Source organism: Lytechinus variegatus, chromosome 3 (genome assembly GCF_018143015.1).
Source record: "Lytechinus variegatus isolate NC3 chromosome 3, Lvar_3.0, whole genome shotgun sequence".
Lineage (NCBI taxonomy): Eukaryota > Metazoa > Echinodermata > Echinoidea > Temnopleuroida > Toxopneustidae > Lytechinus > Lytechinus variegatus.
In genome coordinates this window covers 41,290,818-41,310,668 of record NC_054742.1, presented here as the reverse complement: position 1 = coordinate 41,310,668, position 19,851 = coordinate 41,290,818, and the positions used below count along the sequence as shown (strand labels likewise).

Genomic DNA, 19,851 nt, shown 5'->3' with positions numbered 1-19,851 from the left:
TTTGGAATGAATCTTCTGATAAATTTGTATTGTTCTAATATCTTAAGCACAAGTTAAGTTCGTTCATAAAATCATATCTTAATAAATTAGCCAGGGTTGGAACAGACAGTAAACCAGGATCTATCCAGTGGGATCAGATTCCAATTAAGTTTTCGGGCAAGTCCAAGAAAAGGTCACCCTAGAAGACAAAAATTAATCTTTAATTTAAGAAGTTATCGCTAGAGGGTATTCATTTGTCTCGCAATCTACTATGGTCAACAAGGAAATTCGTGATCACTCTCGCAAAAAGTGTTCACAGGCTTTCTAGGAAATTCGTGATCACTCTCGCAAAAAGTGTTCACTAGCTTACAGTTTTAGCTTAGCTTTTTGCGAGAGTGATCACGAATTTCCTAGAAAGCCTGTGAACACTTTTTGCGAGAGAGATCACGAATTTCCTTGTTGACCATAGTAGATTGCGAGACAAATGAATACCCTCTAGCGATTATTTCAATCCGCAATAATGAACCTATTTAGTATTAAGAAGTTATTTTTGGTGGGGTAAGAAAGCCCAAATGTTGAATTTTTAAATTTCATTAAGAAAAATTTGATAATATGCATATTTATGCTAATTTGGGGCACCTAATTTGCATAATTGGTAAAATGGGCTTTACGTATGGGACAATTATAAAAACTCATAGAAAATGAAAAGAAAACTTGTGAGATTTAGTCATAGGTGGGACATTGACCCCCTAACATCTTATTACTTTGGGGGAAAAAAGTGGTGTCATCTAATCAATTATGCAAATTAGGTCGTTTCCAAGGATGGAATGTCCCATACGTAACATTTTGAGGATGTTTTTTAAAGTTATTTCTCATAATACAATACTTGTATTGTTGCATCTCTGGGAAATTCTAATTTATAAAGTATGAAAATGTTATACCCCCAAAATTTTCAAAAATAGAGAGTTCACCTTTTAATTAACAGTTAATTAAAAAATTGTTACGTATGGGACATTTACACACAATGTCAAAGGTGAGATTTGTGTACAAAGTGAATGGAGAAAAACAAATTTCAAGAGTGCTCTAAAAAGTGATTATTTACCTTTTCTTTAGTTCTTAAAGACTGATTTGTTATGAATACTGATTAATGAAAGCAATTGAAGGAAAAAAATTGTGAAAATGGAAAATATGAAAAAATAAAAACAATAGAAATAGGAAATTCATGAAACCATGAAAAAAAAAGAAAAAAAATGTTGAAATGGCTAATTTCCTCTTCCGTCATATCAAATATGTCTCAATAGAATATTTTAAAAGACTGAAACTCTTTTGTTATTTCCATATTCTAAATTATTTCAATTTTTGGAATTATGGGGAAAATTGTGTACGTTCTCTATGGGGACAAAAATATGTAACTGTCCCATACGTAACATGTCATCAACTTGTTTAATTAGAGGGATTTCGCTTATGACATGAAACTTGCCTTAGATATACTAAGGTATTGTGACTTTTATCACAGTAAGTTACAAGTTATCAAATGAAATACTTTCAGAGAATTCTCTACTTGAAAAAATGTTTCAAAAATTGTCTTTTTTCTGCGTCCCATACGTAACGGCCCATCTTTTCCCTCTAAAAGGTCGAGGTCAAATGTCACCATTTTTGCATGATTATTCTCCTAGATGTCTACCATCATGAGGGTATTCAATCTAATCAAAGTCATTTAACACTATTTTTCAGGTCATTAAAGCCTCTGAAATGTCCCATACGTAACGCGCGCGAATTCTTGGACTTGCCCTTTCCCATTCAGGTTGACTGATGAAACAAATGGCAGTCAGCACAATCCATGAACTTTGTGAACTTTGTGCAATATCAGTGTTAATTTTAGGTTTGAATGAGACAATTATGTGTTCTCTTCTTTATTCTGAAGTACTTCTTTATTTGTGTACATTTCAAGGTTCTTAATGAAATCGTATATCTTATGTTGTAAGATTTCAGTGATGCTTGAAAACAAATATGATTTGCCTGTTTTGTTGGAATCAGATGCAATAGATTAATCCTTGTAATTGTTTTGCACGGTAATGTGGTACAATTTGTATCTTCAAAAGGTTTCGCTTCAACAGTTCTAAGTCAAAGTCAACCAAAAGCAGAGATGAGGTTCCTGATGATGTAGTTACTCGTGATTCCTCCAGTAACCATCTTGTAGTTAAAAAGAAACAATCTGCAAAATCCATCCCAAGCAAACCAAGGTCAGTTTACCGTCCCATAATTTTTGTTTCATGAAATCTATTTCTAAAGTTCCATAAACCTTGTTGATAACTTCAGTATACCAAACCAATTTGATATAATATAAATGATTTTTTTTTACTACATCATCTAAAACTGGATTTCATTTTGATTGACATTGTAATATTGAGACATGTTTTGTCTCACCTTCTTAGCAGAGCATAACTATAGGTGCAGCTTTTTCATTGGCAGCAGCAGCATCACCAATATCAAATTTACAGAACCACGCAATTCCCAAACCATAGGGGAAGCATGTCTTGCTTGGCTATGCCTTATTTACAGTAATTTTGATACAAGAACAAAAAATGACGTGATTTATTGCTCTGAATTTCATATTTTGTGCTCTGTGCTCCTTTTCACTATAGTATGGGAATGTCAGATTTTCATGATTGTGGTATGAATAAAACATATTCATGCTGCTGACAAAAGAATGAAGAGAAAAAGAACTTGAGTTTTTTTTAAATGTAGTTATTTACTATACTTTCTTACATTTGTAATCCAATAAATTTATAAATGATAAGAAAGCTCATAAAACACTACACGTTTGCTATGTAACATTTACTTTCGAAGTGTTCAGATATTGGAAATAATGTAAAGGAACTTGTTAACCATACAAATTAGCACACAGTGAACAATTATGTCTCCCAGAGGAGGTGGTTGAAACCATGTAAAAGTATCATTCATAATTTATATACTGTACATGTGTGTACATTAAAAGCACCTAAATGGTATTTTTTTATTGTTAGGCACTTATTATCTGATTATTATCAATACTAATGTACATAATTGTGATATACCTTCCTTTTTCTTTCAACCTCTTCAGGCGATATGTGCTGGTCCACCAACCGGGCACCGAACTGGGAGTATTAGTACCCTCAACCCTTGAAGAACAGCTACTAGCCAAGCGGTTTCCAAAGATGCACAAGCGATGGCAGCGGGTTGCTCCTCCCCCTGAAGATGAAATAAATGGGTCTCCTCCTCCACCACAACGAAAGAATTCTTTGAATCCATCCTATGTCAATCCGTTGCCATCCAATCCTGGCTCAAGCCCAACAATGATGTGAAAGCTACTGGATGTTTGTTTGTGTGTGTCCTTGTTTCTGAAGCAGCTGAAATACAGTGCCTCTTCTGATGATATAACAATAGACTTCAATCGGATTCTCCATGATTGTGATTGTATTGCAAAGAGTACATTCTTTAGCTTTTAGAATATGAGAAAGCCACTAAGTTGCTATAAGTTGCACACTTTTCGATCTCAGTGAAGCTTCCAGCAGCCGTAAAAAAACTATTGTATCTAATTTGACTTTTCAAATTCAAGTTTGGATAGAATGAAGTTAGAATCACTCTTTCAGATAAGCTAATTTCATAATTTTTGTTTTAATTTATGAAGACCAAATAGCTCTATTTATAAGGAACCTTCCTTGGTGACTTTTTGTTGGTTTTCGGGTTCTTTTCTAAATCATCCCTTTATATTCCTTTGTGTTTGTATTCCTTGAAACTTAAAGACTGTATCGGTTAAAAGACAAGTCCAGCCCTACAAAAACTTGGTTTGAATAAAAAGAGAAAAATTCAACAAGCATAACACTGAAAATTTCATCAAAATTGGATGTAAAATAAGAAAGTTATGGCATTTTAAAATTTCGCTTATTTTCCGTCAACAAAATAGTTATATGAACGAGCCAGTTACATCCAAATGAGAGAGTTGATGACATCACTCACTCACTATTTCTTTTGTATTTTATTATATGAAATATTTTTGTTTTCTCGTCATTGTCATGTGAAATGAAGTTTCATTCCTCCCTGAACATGTGGAATTCCATTATTTTATCATTTTGTGCTTCAGGCAATGAATGAGGTCCTAATCATCAAATTCATAAAAATTGAAATATTGTATAATTCAAACAATAAAAAACAAAAGAAATACTGAGTGAGTTAAGTCATCGACTCTCATTTGGATGTAACTGGCTAGGTCATATAACTATTTTGTTGAAAACAAGCGAAACTTTGAAATGTCATAACTTTCTTATTTTACATCCGATTTTGATGAAATTTTCAGCATTGTGCTTGTCTGATTTTTCTCTATTGATGTAAATCAACATTTTTCTGAGGTGGACTTGACCTTTAAGTATACTTAATAAGTGTATACATGTACATGTTTTCAGATGAAAATTTTATCAAATTGCCGTTTAATATTCTGAGGGCAAGGCCACTTTTATAGCACAAATGGGGAAAATTAAAAGGGGCATTAAAAGTTTAAAGGCTAATGAAATGACTTTGAGGGTAGTTAACAGGACATCTTCAGTTGGCTCCTGGTAGCCTTGTGGAATATTAAGTTGTAATATTTGATTGGTAAATGGGACAAATGCGTCTAGTCTTCTGCTGTATTGAATTGAATAAGGTAAACGAGACTGCCAACATTTGTCATAAAAGCATTTTTTAGGCCCCCTTGAATTAGACAAACTTGTTTGTCTTTGGTTTTGTCTGTAGTATTATGAAGAAATAATCTTGTATTTTCTTTTCGAGTGTGTGTTTTATATAATGTACAGTTCATGTGTGTGAATGATGGCCTATAAAATGTCATTGATATAGGTTTGATTTTGTTTTTTTAGATTTATAGATACATTTCTTGGGCTATGATGGGCTATTTAGAATGAGTGCAATCCGTCCAATATAACAAGCCTTTGATGTTTGCTTGAACAAATTTTAATGTAAATATCATATTTTTCAAAATTGGGAGATTCAAACATTTAGGGTTTATCTGGTAGGAAAAGAGGCTGTATATATATAAAGTATGTATTCTGTTTTAATCCTTTTTCAGGTTGAAAATAAATTATTTTATTTATTAGCAAAAGAATATTTGAGTCATGAACATGATTTCTTATATTTTTTTTTGCTTTGCCTTGCTTTGAATGAAACAACACCAAATAGAAAATTGTTTTCTTAATTTTTTTTTTCTTTCATCTGTGACGTACAACCTGTCTTTTAAAATGTCATCTTCATGCCCTAAATTCAAATCCAAATTAGTCTACCTTAAAAAAAAATCATATTTATTGAAATGGAAAATCGTAAAATGGCCCTAACTATCTTGTTATCGTCATTTTGATCTCATATTTTCAGGGTGTGCTTATACTCATTTATAGAACTTGTATCATCCCTTATATTTCAATTTTCTTTTGTGCATCAGTGACCATTACTTTTAGAGATAGTGCCCTCTAATGTTTTGAAAGTGTTTATCTTCGATTGACCCTCATTGCATCATGCAAGGTCAAAATGAAACCTGTACCCTTAAAATGTCAATCTCAATAAAAGCACAACAATGTCAGAACCAGGGTGTCAGAACAACTTCTTTGTTGAAGCGAAAATCTTCCAACTTTGGAGACGATATCAGGAATGAAGTATACCTGAACCGTTTTATCCCATTTACTTCCAGTTCGTTGCTTGCGCACAAATAAAGGTGGCAGCAATGTCACTGAATTTAATTTTCCTGTCCATTAATACCAAATACGACAGGTTATAACGTCTATGGCAGAAATCGGTTTAACGCAAAAATCTTACTTCACGTATGAATTGTCAAGGAAGTTAGTGTCTATAAATCATCCTCTAGAGCTCCCTCTCTGTGTGTTGTCTTTCTTGTCCCCTATTCAATCACATGCGTCAATGCATGCACATCGTTCTGATAACATTGCAATTCTAGTTTTAACTACTTGTTACTGCTAGCAGAATGCAACGATTGCAACCACATCAAATTCTTTATTCTCAAAGGATACTTCAAAATTTGATATGGATGTGTATCTTGGTAAAATATCGAAACCTATCGTGATGCTACCCTGATGCTAATCTCTAAATCTATCATGGGGGCGTTGTTGTCTAGTGGATATGACTCTCGTCTTTTGATCTGAGGAATATGAGTTCTATTCCCAGCCTTGGCATTTTTTGCTTCAGCAAGAAAAAAGTTATCAACCAAAATTTTAGGGGGGCCAAATTTTTTTTAGGGGGTCCACCTGAATTTAGGGGGACGCAAGAAACAAATTTAACAAGCAAAAAAAAAGGTTAACAAAAAATTTAGGGGGGGACAGGACCCCGCTTCCGCCGCCTATGGCTGCACCCAGGTGTCGCATGGGTACCCGGTAGGAAGAAATTCCTTGAATGTCAGAGCGCCTGTAGGGAGGAAGGAAGGGAGGAAGGAAGGAAGGAAAGAAAGAAGGAAGGAAGGAAGAGGAAAAAGATAGTGAACAGCTGAAACAAAGAAATATTGAAACCTATAAATAAAATAGTAAAAAATAACAGTTTTTACTATGGAAAATACACAAATTTTAAGCTCCCAATGCGATTTTGACCAGAAAAGCTTGCCAACCAACAAAAAAAAAAATTTGCACCCCGAAGAAGAAATTATTTTAAAAAATAAAATGAAAATAAGAAGAGAGCAAGAGAAGAACAATAGATGTGAATAAAATAAGGGGAGGGATAATTGGAAAATGAAAAAAAATCGGGTCATTACGTAAAAAAGAAAATTTCGTTCACACTTCGCGCTCGCATTCCCTGTTAAGTAAGATACAGTAATCTGCTCATTAGGGTACCATGGAGCTTAAATAGGCCTATCCAATTTTAAAGTCAATATGCACAAATTATTTTGCTTGCGATTCGAGTTTCCATTGCATTCTGTTCATGCTTACAAAAAGTACTGAATATCAGAAGAAAAATCAGCTAGTGCTACGCGCTGGCATTATTTGACAGGAAAATGTAGTGAGATACGTATTCTCTTCATGTATTACAGAAAACAGTAATTCAAGTGTTGCCATTTCAAGTCAGTATATCACTTATTTTCATCTCGCTCCTCGCATCAATTATTTAGTAACATGACCATCCTACTCAACGTTTCAAAAAGTGCTTTAGAATCCGAGGTTTTAGGTCAAATTATCATTTTTCAGCTCGCATTTCGCGTTCGCATTTTGGTTAAGATAGACCCCAACCAGTCCATGGTCACAATAAGTGAATGAATATTTCAAAGTTTCGGTCGGAATATCAAAGATGTTCAGCTCTCGCTTCGCTCGCGTAATTTAATCGTTGAAATATGTATCGTCTTAATGGCTAACTGCAAAACGTCCTTAACAGGTCCCTTTTCGATCAGGACAGAACGCATATTAAAAATGTCTGCTCGCGCTCGCACTAATTATCTAGTTACATACGCATCTTGTTCAGGTTCACAAACATTTCCCAGAATGTACAATTTTCAGGACAAAATACATGAATATCCACCAAAAAAATTTAGCTCGCGCTTCGCGTTCGCACTATTCGAATATGGCTTATGAGATTATTACACATTTATGCTGTTTTATAAGAATAAAGCTAAGAAATGACTGTTAGGATATCGTAGTTTTGCCCCCCCCACACACAACTTTTTACGACCAAGAAAAAAATAGAAAAGGAAAGGGATAAGGGTGAAATATATTATTTTCCAAATGTTATGTCAAAAGCTATCACAAACTTGGATTTTTTGTAATAAAAATATCTTATTTGTACTTATCAATTTTACGTGATACGCCATATTGAGCCCCTCGACAATTTTGACTCATTACGCCACCGGGACAACCCCTTCAAAAAACATACAAAAATCAGTTTTGAGTGGCAGATCGGAAAAATATGGGTAATTTTTGTAAGCCCCCCCCCCTATTGGCGGAAGCTGGATCCGCCCCGATCATAGTTCGTACATAAATTTGGCGCCCCCTAGTTCGAACATCAAATCGACGTCCCGGTCTACATCAAATCGACGATTTCCCTCTCTCTTTTACCCCCTTTTTCTTTCTCTTCCTCTTTCCCTTTCCTTTTCTCCTTCTTTTCTTCTCTTCCCTTCCCCCTCTCTTTCTCTCTTTCCCCTCTTTATTTCTTCTCTTCCTTTCCCCCTCTCCTTTTCTTCCCCCCTTACTCTCCTTTCTCTTCTCTTCTTTACCCCTCTTCCTCTCTCTTTTTTCTCTTCTTTTCTCCTCTTTCTCTCCCTCTCTTTCTTCTATTTCTTTCCCCCTCTTCCTCTATCTTATTTTTCTTCTCTTCTTTCCCCATTTTCTTCTCTCTTTTTCTTCTTCTCTTCCTTTCCTCCTCTCTTCCCTCTTATTTCATTGAGCGGGGGGGGGGGGGCTAGACAAAACGCATCACATTAAAAGATTTTTTGTTTAGTTTTTTAAAGCTCAGCATGGCTTATACCTTGGTCACATTTGCTCCACGGCGGCCGTACGGCGAGTCGAAAACAGCCGTTTTAATATTTTTTTTGTCCAATACATATACATGATATAGGTGGTTTGAATTAAAATTGATAAAACGGCTGTTTTCGACTCGCCGTAGGGCAAATGTGACCAAGGTATTATCTCCATCTTACTTGCCCAATTTACTAAATGATTACATCCCACCCCATAACCTTCGATAAAGCAAACAAGTACTTCTTCAAATTCCCAAAACCCACACAAGCTTTTATGGTAGCACATCATTTGCTGTAGCTGGACCAACCCTTTGGAACAAATTACCCCTACATATTAGACAGGCATCCACTTATTCAACTTTCAAATCCTTACTCAAAACCCATCTTTTCCGAAACTCATAACTAGTTGTAGTATAGGTATTTATTTTATAGGTAATAATTGTAAGTTTAAATATTAAGTAATTCTGTTATTCACGTCTATTTTCTTTGTTTGTAGTATGTGTACTTTGTAACCTTTATTGTAAAGCGCGTAGAGAAACTTTCAGTTTATTATGCGCTATATAAGAGAAGTATTATTATCATTATAAGGCCCCATCGCCCCTCCCCCACTCCATGAATCTGCACCTGGCATATATATCTTCTATTGCATAATTACTTCCAACAGAATATAATGAAAAATTAAAATTCGTATGCACTGCCGATGTTCGGCCCTTTATTATTAGAGAATAAGTAATTTGAATACAAACGTGATTCATGAGTTCACAACTTATCACTTCACTGCTTCGAATGTCACTCAGAATTAAAAGTTTCTTCTGTGTCTCAATCATGGACCTATTACAAAGGTCTCAATAGATCAACTCAATAATAAGTAGTCAGTTTGGGAAATTGGTTATCTTTCTTCCTAAACTTCGAATCTTTGTTAAAATACTTGATCCTCTCTTTCTTTGACCACTGCATACCTTGGGCGAGGAATCTTCGGGTGAGTTGAAATCTGTGGCACATAGTAAGGAGAGACTTCTTGTGAAGATTTCTGCTATTGAGTTCTCATCTTTGGCAGAGCTTTCCATTTGATATGTGTTCCACTGACAAAACATAAGTTCAGCTTCAGCCTGTTCAACTTGTCTTTCAAGATCATTCTTGTTGGCAACGACCACGATGGGCATTCCGGGACCTCTCGTTCTTTCTATTTCATCGCAGGTTTCAAGAGCTTTATGGTAAGACAATGTATCATCAGTTGAGTAAACGACGACAAATAAATCACCATTGTTGAGAGCCAGTTGATGCATTGCTGGAAAGTAAAAGCTGCCACTGGTGTCAAGAATTTGTAGTTTTATCTCTTTGCCTTGGTAGTCAATCGGCCTCTCGAACATATCTTCAACTGTTGGGATGTAATGTTCTGAGAAAGATTGGCTGATGAAACGTCTGATGATTGCGGACTTGCCAACTTGTGCTGCCCCGAAGAAAACAAGCCTCTTTGCTATAACAGGCAGAAGTGAAGTGGGCATGATGGAAGATCTACACTTTCTATCCTTTTTTGAATTGTGGGTTTCCTCAACTTTCAAAGGACTCAGCACCCTATGAGAAATAGCATATTATTCCTTCCAATATATAGCCTGATCTCTGTTGAAAATAGTGCTAATAAACATGAATGGCCAATCACGTATCAGGAACTATTTTGCATTATCATAACGTGCTTGCAATTAAGCCAAGATGACCTCCCTTGCACATTTTGTATGTATTCATCTATGATAGAATTGAAGAAATAAGGCTTTTAATCTCTAATTTTAATTTTGACGTATCATGTTTAACTGAAATCTGGTTGCACGAAAAGATTAGTAATATAGCGAAATGAAAATTTATGGTTATATTTTAGTAAAAAAGAGATCGAGAGAACGGTCAAAGTGGAGGAGTATATTGCAGTTTATTCGTGACACCTTAATGTTTTCTGAAAGATGTGATTTAGACAACAAATTATTGGAAGCGAAATGGATTGATGTATTACTAAAGTTTGGAAAAAACTGCTATTGGTTGTGTTTATCGTCCACCCAATGCATATGTAAATTATTTTTATAACATGCTTGACACCTTTGAAAAGTCCAGTATGGGCAATGTTAATTTAATTGTATTAGGGGATCTAAACTAGGATTACAAGCTCGACGGCAGTCTGTGTGATAATCCTGTTAACCTATTGGAAATTATTTTCTTTAAGACAAAATGATTTTAAACCCCCGGCAAGACAAATGTAAAAAGGAACTTCATCGAAATATTTAGATCATATTCTAAGTTCTATGCCAGATAAGCATCTAATCAGTGATGTGGCTGAAATTACATAAGTGATCACTAGAAAACATACACTCTAAAAATTCGAATGTTAAATCAACATTTGAAAGGTTGGAGGAGTAACAACCTTTTCCAAATGTTACATCCATAAAGCTGAATCCAACATTTCAAGTGTTGTGTAGAACCATTTAAAGTGGTAAATGCAACATTTAGAAAATGTCACTCCTCCAACCTTTCAAATGTTTTGTTAACATTTCTTTTTTTAGAGTGTACAAACACTGATATACCCAACACTTTTAATAGAGATGACTTCAACGATTCCGTTGGCAAGAAAATTTCAGACTCATTTATAAATGATGTCTATGTATGGAATCATCCTGATAGTATTTATTCTTTGCATTCCAGTGTGTCACTAGTGAAAAGGTAACAAAGATCCTTTCACAGCTGTGACTCCAATCTTGAAATTCTAAATTTATAGATACCAAACTGGGATAGCGGCGCCTTACATAAGTTTATAGCTGAGTGCAATTTAATTTTCAATGAAAGCCTGATTAGTGGATCTATACCAGATGACTGGAATATCGCTCGAACCACTCATATTTATAAAGGTAAAGGGTATTTGGATATGACTAATCTTAGGCCTATCTCTGTAGTATGCCATCATTTGGCAAAGTTACTGGAAAAAGAATTTCTTTTCTTTCTTAAACAACACAATTTCATAAATATTGATCAATATGCATTCTTATAATAATAATAATAATAATAATAGCGGCATATTTACCCAGGGTAGCCACTTCAGTTCCGAAAACTGTTCTCCCAGCGGGCCCTGCTTCCCCAATCATTCAACCACTACATGTTGATTGGTATGATTCTTTTCATGAACGTGAGATATAGTCTAGGACAGAAGAGGCATAACCTTGTTTTTTCATATATACAATATTTTTGGGGGGTTCTTGTCAATTCGAGGGTGCTGATTATGAATCTGTATGATGCCACTCATGCAGGCGCGTACGCAGGATTTTTGAAAGGGGGGGGGGGTTCGAGCTGATTTTTTTTTTAAATCTCCCGCCCAGTCTCTAAAAAGTGATGAGGGGGGGGGGGGGAGGGGGAGGTGATGATTTTTTTTCTTTTTTTTTCAGCGCTGCAAATAAGACAATAACATTTAAGTGGGGATGGGTATGTAACAGTGCGGTCATGACCCGCGAGCGAGCAGAAATGTTCTCGTTTTTGCGTTGAAAACATAACCTTTTTGTCAATAGTTTGTTGGTATCATAGTCGATGCTACATGTCCTTCGGATCGTAGCACTCATGATATGGCCAACCGCGTAGCCAGGATTTCATTTTGGAGGGGGCGGTAAATGCACGCGAAGCGTGCCAACACTTACAGAGTGCGCGAAGCGCGCTCCCTAGGGGGTTGGTGCAGGGAGGGGGAGTTTCCCCCTCCCGCGCGAAGCGCGAAGCTTTTAGTGTTTCATAAATTAAAATGAAAAGGAGCCGTTTCTCTTGTCTCTAGTACCTCCAATTCGGTTGACTATATTGCGATTTTGAACCTTGTTTTCAAAAGTGATTGTAAACGCACAAAAGAGGTATACAATGGAGGAAATTAAAATGATAATAACTCCGCGCGAAGCGCGGAAGCTAAAGTGATTTATCAATTTTTCTTGCCATAAAAAGGGTCCCGAGAAAAGGGTATTCTCAAAGATATATTGAAACTTTCTTTGGAAAGATCAGATTTGATTACAAACAATTTAGCATCAGTGCATATTTTTAACTCGCAAAACAGAGGAGAAGATTGGTAGAGGAAGATATTCCTCCCCGCGATGAGCAATGAAACTCTGAAATTTCAAAGGGCGGACGTTTCATCAAATGTAGATATCTCTAATACCCAATCGTCTCTAATTCAATTGATTTTCTAAGATTATTGAACTTCATTACAAGGAAAATAGTGCGCATAAAGTTGAAACTTCTGTGATTTATTAAAATTATCTATCTATATAATAAAGGATGATTAATTTTTTTGACTTATCCTGAAGCGCTTCATTTTGAATATAAAGAAACTTAAGTGTCATTCAAAATTTCAAACTGAGGGCGCAAAACAGGACAGGAGATGAATGTATACAGGGAAATGACATGAAGTTTAATACAATTTGATAAAAAAAATATTGTACTTTTTTATTTAATACGACACGAATTCCATACCTTCCTCTTTTTAAATTAGGAACCTGTTTGCCCCCAAATTATGGTTGTTTATAGTAATGAGCTGAAAAGCGGGAGAAGCTGACTTTATGGAGGTGACGGCAGAAACTGATATAAAGATTTTACCCGCTCGGAGCCGACCAGACCAGAAGTTGCGCGATCAATTGGAAAAAAAAGATAACTTCATACATTTACTTCGGCCTAACCTTACTCAAATTCATGCCCTAATGTATACAATTTTAACTTTAACTGGCAAGAAGCACATAGCTAAGGTGGAAAAACAGGGTTAGAGAAAAGGTGGGGGAACAATGCAGAACTTAAATATTGTCATTTAACCGCGCGCAGCGCGAAAGCAAAATTCATATATGAATTTAAAGCAAGGAGAGCGAAGGAGTTTCTCTTTTGAGAAAAAAATAAAGAATAAATAGAAAAAACACAAAGCTACCTTTCTTCCCTTTCCTTCCTTCCTTCCCTTTTCCTTTTCTCCTCTCCCTTTTTCCCTTCTTTTTTTTCTTTTTGGGGACGATTGGGGGGGGCGACCGCCCCCCTGGCTACGCGCCTGGATATGGCCTTGATCAGAACACTAGAAACTTGAGAAATGTCATGAATAATTACGAGCGAGCGGAGCAAGCGAGCTGAAATGTTTGCGTTTTTCCGTCAAAACATACAATTCTTCTCAATAGCTTGTTGGTAATGATTACATATTAGTTGATGATACATGTCCTTCTGCTCGTAAGTCTCACGATATGGCCTTGATCAAGAGACTAGAAACTTAAGAAATTTCATAAATGATTACGAGCGAGCGGAGTGAGCGAGCCGAAATTTTCGCGTTTTCCCGTCAAAACATACATTTCTTGTCAATAGTTTGTTAGTAAATCAAGTATTAGTCGATGCTACATGTCCTTCTATTCGTAAAACTCATAATACGGCCTTGAACAGGAGACTAGATACTTATGGAATTTCATAAATTATTACGAGCGAGCGGAGCGAGCTAACCGACATTTTAGCGTTTTCCGTCATTTTGGTTTTCATATTGGTAAAACATATTTTGTAAGAAAACGTATGTCTTTGTCTTGGTTCACTTGTATTCATAAGTATACATCATGATAATCATGTATGGCCTTGTTAATGGCGATACCGTGATCATGTCGGCGACATGCGGAAATAAAAGATATAATAAAATGGAGCGAGCGAAGCGAGCGGAAATTTTTTCTGTGTTTTTCGTCGGAAACATGAGATTCTGATCATTATTGCTGTCATATACATTATTGGGTAGGGGAACTGTCCGTAACCAGACCAAGGAGCTATCAGGCTCTTGCCCGATAACTCCTTGACCAGACCGACCTCTGGGGAGACAAGCAAAAAAAAACAAAAAAAAAACAAAAAAAAGGAAACGAAAGGGGGGGTTTGAACCCCCGAAACCCCCCCCCCCTTGCGTACGCGCCTGCACTCGTGTAACCTTGAGCATTTTCTGCGAATTGGCAAAATCCAATATGGCCGCCAAAATATGCAAATTACCCATGAAAATCATAAAATTGACCGCACATTGGATATAAAATGCATGATATTGTGTGGCAGGAGTGAAATACTCTCTAAAAAATAGTTTTGACAAAATATTTATTGTCTGGATATTCGAAATGGCCGCCATAGGCCCCTGTATACTCATTATGTACAATATATAGAGACAACTAACTTTCACAAAAATGAGTACTAAACTGCAAGAAATTGTGATCTATGAAGGAGGTAATGGTATGCACATCATCATTACTAACGTACTAATGTACAATAAACTACCACTCAAGCTAATATATTTAATAAACACGTTCAGATTTTTTTGTATACTATTTTCATATTTGAAATCCGCAATCCTTATTTACTGCCTGCCATACGATAGTAAGCGGTGTAATAGACTAAATTAGGCGTTTATGTAATCAATAGTTATATAGGGTGGGTTAAAGGGGAGGGAGGCATTTTCACAATGGGATATTTAAAAAAAAATATTTGTTTTTAAATGTGAACACCTGGTCTTGACTTGTATGGTAATTTCTTGGTTTTGGTTGAGCGATGATAATTGCATATTTTTTGATTGGCATGGGCATTGCTCGGCTTTGGTCCGACAATACTCCTATTATCTAATGGTCAGGCTTTGATGTCTGTTTCAAACTGTTTGAGTATCTTGTTTGAATGCCATTTACCCCGTTCGTAATCAAAATGACAACAATGCTGAATTTGTAGACTGCTTCTTCTATTATAGTCGATTTGACATTTTCCGAACCTAGAAATGTTCTTTCCGATGAAGTTTTTTTCTTGATTCGTGTTCCTATGGGGTCCTAGAACAAATTCAGCTTGGTTGCCAAAAGTTGCCGTTTGGGCATTTTGCTAATTAGCATAAATCCAAAATGGCCACCAGATGCCATCTTGAAAACCTAACTTTTGAACCCCTGTCCACAAAATGATGGGTAATGACTTGTTTTGGGGGTTTAGAGATGTGTAGAACCGATTTCTGTAATCATTTTTGCAATATAAGGTCATCTTCAGGTCAAATCCAAGATGGCCGCCAGATGCCATCTTGAAAAATTGACTTTTGTTCCCCTTGCCCCAAAATGACCCGTAATACCTCTATTTAGGGGTTTTGGGGGGTGTAGAATCTATTTCTGCTTTCTATTTTGCAATATAATGTCATCTTCAGGTCAAATCCAAGATGCCGCCATCTTGAAATATCAATTGTTGAACCCTTTGCCCCAAAACATGAATAATAACTCTATTCATGAGTCATTTGGTATGTTGATTCAATTCATGCAGTTATTTTGCACAAAGGATAATCTTCAGATCAAATCCAAGATGGCCGCGGACCGCCATCTTGAAAAATTACTGTCCGAGGCTTATACGTGTTAGCACTAATGTAAAGGGATTTCAGTAAGAATACTGAATCTTTTTTTAAATAATTCTCAAGTTCAAGGTCAAGGTGAAGTTACATCATAGATGTCAGATTTCAACATTTATTGCTCAACTTAGAATGAATCCTCTTTAGGTTTGGGCTATGGTCCATTTCGAGTGTATTTTTATTTTTTTAAGGTCCATCCATACTAGTCTCTAGAGCACATTTTTACAGATGAAGGAGGATGGCGCTGAGACACGTTTATATAGAGATGCTATCCTAGCCTTCCTCCTAGGCCTTTGGTCTGCCAATTTAGCATTCCGTTTATTTTCTGACGTCTTTACCCCTGTACTTAGTAGCTCTCCATAGAATGGCGACTATCATCTACACCTTCATAAGTGTTAGTGTCTATGCCGGCAAGTTTTATGTCACGTTTGCAGGGGTCTTTATAACGGAGGTGTGATCTACCGATGGGGTGAGACCAATCACACAGCTCACCTTACCTTGGCGAATCCAAGAAGGGATTCGCCAAGGTTTCATGCGGCAAACATGCCCCAACCACCTGAGGTGCCTTTGACTAAGGAACGAGAATAAGCTTTTCAGCAGGTACGCTGAAGGGCCTCTGTATCTTTCACTTTGTCCTGCCATTTAACGTGCATGATACGTCCGAGGCAGCTGACATGGAAGGTGTTTAGCCACTTTTCTTGGTCGGCGTAAGTTTTCCAGGACTTACTTCCGTGCAGGAGCTTGGCCATGACTGTGACAGATTTACAATCCTGATGCTTATATGCTGGTCCTCTGCATGAAAGGGGGCAAGAGACATATAGTCGGTCCAAGGTAGGTGAGGAGTCCACCACAACCAGACAAGTGTGTGCTGTTGATATACACATCTGGAGGACAGTCGGTGTCTTGAGTCTATCAGGATTTCTGACTGTCTCACAGGCTGATGGATGATCCAAACCCTTTACATGCACAGGACAGGCAGCTGTTATGTATATTCCTCTTGAGATCTAGAGGCAGGGGCGACATCGTTTCTGTAAAACATTTCACGAATGAGAACAATCCTGACCGTGGAACAGTCTTTAGCCTCCTTCTGCAGGAGGCTAAAGAGTGCACTCCTGCTGACCAAGTCAATGGCTCTTGTCAGGAGGAAAATTCCAATAATAATTATAAAGGAAGTTAATAAGTTAACTATTTTGTTTGACAAAAAATTAAGGAGAAATCACTTTTTAATTCAAATAATACTTTAAAGTCATTTCACTGGAAAAGTATGGTTGCACAGAAATAAAAAAAGGATCAAAACTCCCGAAATCATAGCCCAAACCTTGAATGGTTTCATTCTAAAGTAAGCGGTTGATGTCGAAATCTATCAACCATCTGACCATCTTAGACATGACTTGACCTCGAACTAAAAATTGAGTGATTAAAAGAAATGAATCATTCTCACTGAAATCCCCTTACATGAGCTCCAATACATAACAACAACCTTATTTGGGAGAGCACTTCTTCAAGGTTCAATAGTCTCGGAAGTAGTTTTTTTTCTTAATATGGCGTTTAGTGATGGCGTTTAGTGGTCATGTTGGATTATTTTGACCTGGAGATGATCCTATATTGCAAAATTATTAACAGAAATGGAATCAACATACCAAATAACTCACGAAAAGAGGGATTATTCATGATTCTGGGACAAAAACTTGAGAATTAATAAAAGAAATGAGTATTCTTATTGATATCCCTTTACATTAGTTTTAACACGAATAAGCCTCGGAAAGTAATTTTTCAAGATGGCGGGTGGCGGCCATCTTGGATTTGATCTGAAGATTATCCATTATGCAAAATTACAGCATGAATTGAATCAACATACCAAATGACTTACGAATAGAGTTATTATTCATGATTATGGGGCAAAGATAGTTCAAAAGTTGATATTTCAAGATGGCGTCATATGGCGGCCATCTTGGATTTGACCTCACGATAACATTATATTGAAAAATAGAAAGCAGAAAGAGATTTTGCACACCCCAAAACCCCTAAACAGTAGTATACTCGTCATTCTTGGGCAAGGGGATCAAAAGTCAATTTTTCAAGATGGAATCTGGCGGCCATTTTGGATTTATGCAAATTAGCAAAATTGCCCAAACGGCAACTTTTGGCAACCAAGCTGAATTTGTTCTAGGACCCCATAGGAACACGAATCAGGAAAAAAAATTCATCGGAAAGAACATTTCTAGGTTGGTGTATTGAGCCTATGAGACTGTCAAATCGACTATTAAGGGTATCTGTTTATACGTAAATATCTGACCCTTGTTGGTATGGATATCGTTTGGTTTTGGATGGCGAAATAATAACTCACAAGTATTTTATAATGCGTTAACTATTTTGTTATTGAGTAATTTCCCACGTGTTTTAAACTATTTCAACATTGAATGATCCATCGCCAACTAAACTAATATAATAATCTTGTACACATGACTTTACTTTGTTCATATTCATAATGACATCATTATCGCTTTTACTAAGTATAGATGTAATCTGTTTACACATGACTCTTGTTGGTATAATTTTGGGCATTGCCTCGATTTGGCGATGCTCCTGTTATCTAGTGCATGATGCTTTGATAAACGTTTTCACTTGTATAACGGTTCTTTGCATGGCTTTGAGTTGTTCATATTTATAGCACAATTACGCCTTTTTAGATCTATATAAGCATGTATTGATTTGTTCAACATTAATGTGAAAACCAGACCCTAGTTGGCATGGGCATTGTACGGTTTTTGGTTGAGCGATTCACTTTTCATTTTAAAGCGCTCGATGCTATTATGTTGCATTATGTTGTTATCCATACATTTACCATGTTGGAATCCTAAATAGTAACAATGACTGTTGTTTCTCAGAATGAATGGAGGTAAATTGCTTAATATGTACACCTGATTCCAGTTGGTATGGGCATGGACCTATATTAATAATAATAATAATAGGTCCATGGTCAGTGGGCATTGTCAAGTTCTGTTCTGTTTTGGTGACTTTAGTCAACCAAGGCCGAGCAATGTCCATAGGAACACTAACACTAGTGACTCCATCAATATCGCTCTCTTTACTTGCTTTTTGGAAATGCCTTGTTTCACAATTCTATGTACTTCCAATGGGATAAAATGTGCAACTTAAGAATTGTTTCGCTTTAATGAATTTAAAGCGATTTTTCTTTGTTATGTATCTATTGCTCTGATATATATATATATGTATATGGTTTTTTAAAGTAATTTCTTGTTTGCATGTCTTTACCAAAATTAGCAACAGTGACAATCTATTTTCAATTGTACGTTATATTAATATACGTTATATAATGATGTATTTTTACTGTCTTTGCTGTTTAGGTCGGGTTTAGGTTTATATAACTCTATATGCTTTGCTCTCTGGCTGACGCGTTCGCCCGATCTGCCTACGAAGATTTCTGCTAAATCATGTAAATGCTGCCCTCTCTCGAACCTTTATGAATTCGTTATTTGTTTTTAAGTGTTTTTGTTTCTCTGTATCACTGTTACTTATTTGTTCCCACACATGACATTTTATCTTAATTACTCTTCTTTCATTAACTCAATGCCGAAAGTAGTATTGAATGTTGAGACGCTAACTGTAATTCCGTGAATACATTAACTGATATGCCGTTTTATTCTTTGAGTAGTGATGACCTCTCCATTAATTTAAATACGCCTAATAATTCAAATGGCAACCCTCAGGTTAATTTGGCGTACAACCACTTTGTAGCAAACAACATTAATGCATCATCAGAACTTCTTGATTTTCACATTGATCATGACTTAATTCGCAATCCTTCATCAGAATACATCACTGAACTTCAAAAACAGACAATTCTCCAAAGATATTTTTTTCTTCATTACATTAAGAAGCATAAATAAACACTTCGAAGAGTTCCAACTACTATTCATCTAGACATTAATTTTCCATTATTAGACTTACAGAAACTTGGTTAACTGATGAATCCAATATTCAATTTGCACTAGATCACTATGATTTCGTGTTTAATAAT

General features: G+C 36.1%; 2 protein-coding genes across 3 annotated transcripts in view; one reads left to right on the top strand and one right to left on the bottom strand.

The window, feature by feature from the left end:
• The window catches only part of LOC121411042, a 78,414-nt gene extending 74,563 nt beyond the window's left edge, over positions 1 to 3,851 (top strand). For both annotated transcript variants that reach the window (XM_041603516.1, XM_041603515.1), the window contains 2 exons: positions 2,082 to 2,222; positions 3,083 to 3,851. In XM_041603516.1, coding sequence (XP_041459450.1) covers positions 2,082 to 2,222; positions 3,083 to 3,323 — 382 coding nt within the window. In that variant the 3' untranslated portion in view covers positions 3,324 to 3,851. The remainder of the gene's footprint in view (positions 1 to 2,081; positions 2,223 to 3,082) is intronic.
• Positions 3,852 to 8,933: 5,082 nt separating this feature from the next.
• On the bottom strand, positions 8,934 to 10,136 carry LOC121412209 (GTP-binding protein Di-Ras2-like). Its single transcript, XM_041605117.1, has one exon. The coding sequence runs from the start codon at positions 9,952 to 9,954 to the stop codon at positions 9,322 to 9,324; it is 633 nt and encodes a 210-aa protein (XP_041461051.1). The 5' UTR covers positions 9,955 to 10,136; the 3' UTR covers positions 8,934 to 9,321.
• Between the last annotated feature and the right edge of the window lie 9,715 nt (positions 10,137 to 19,851).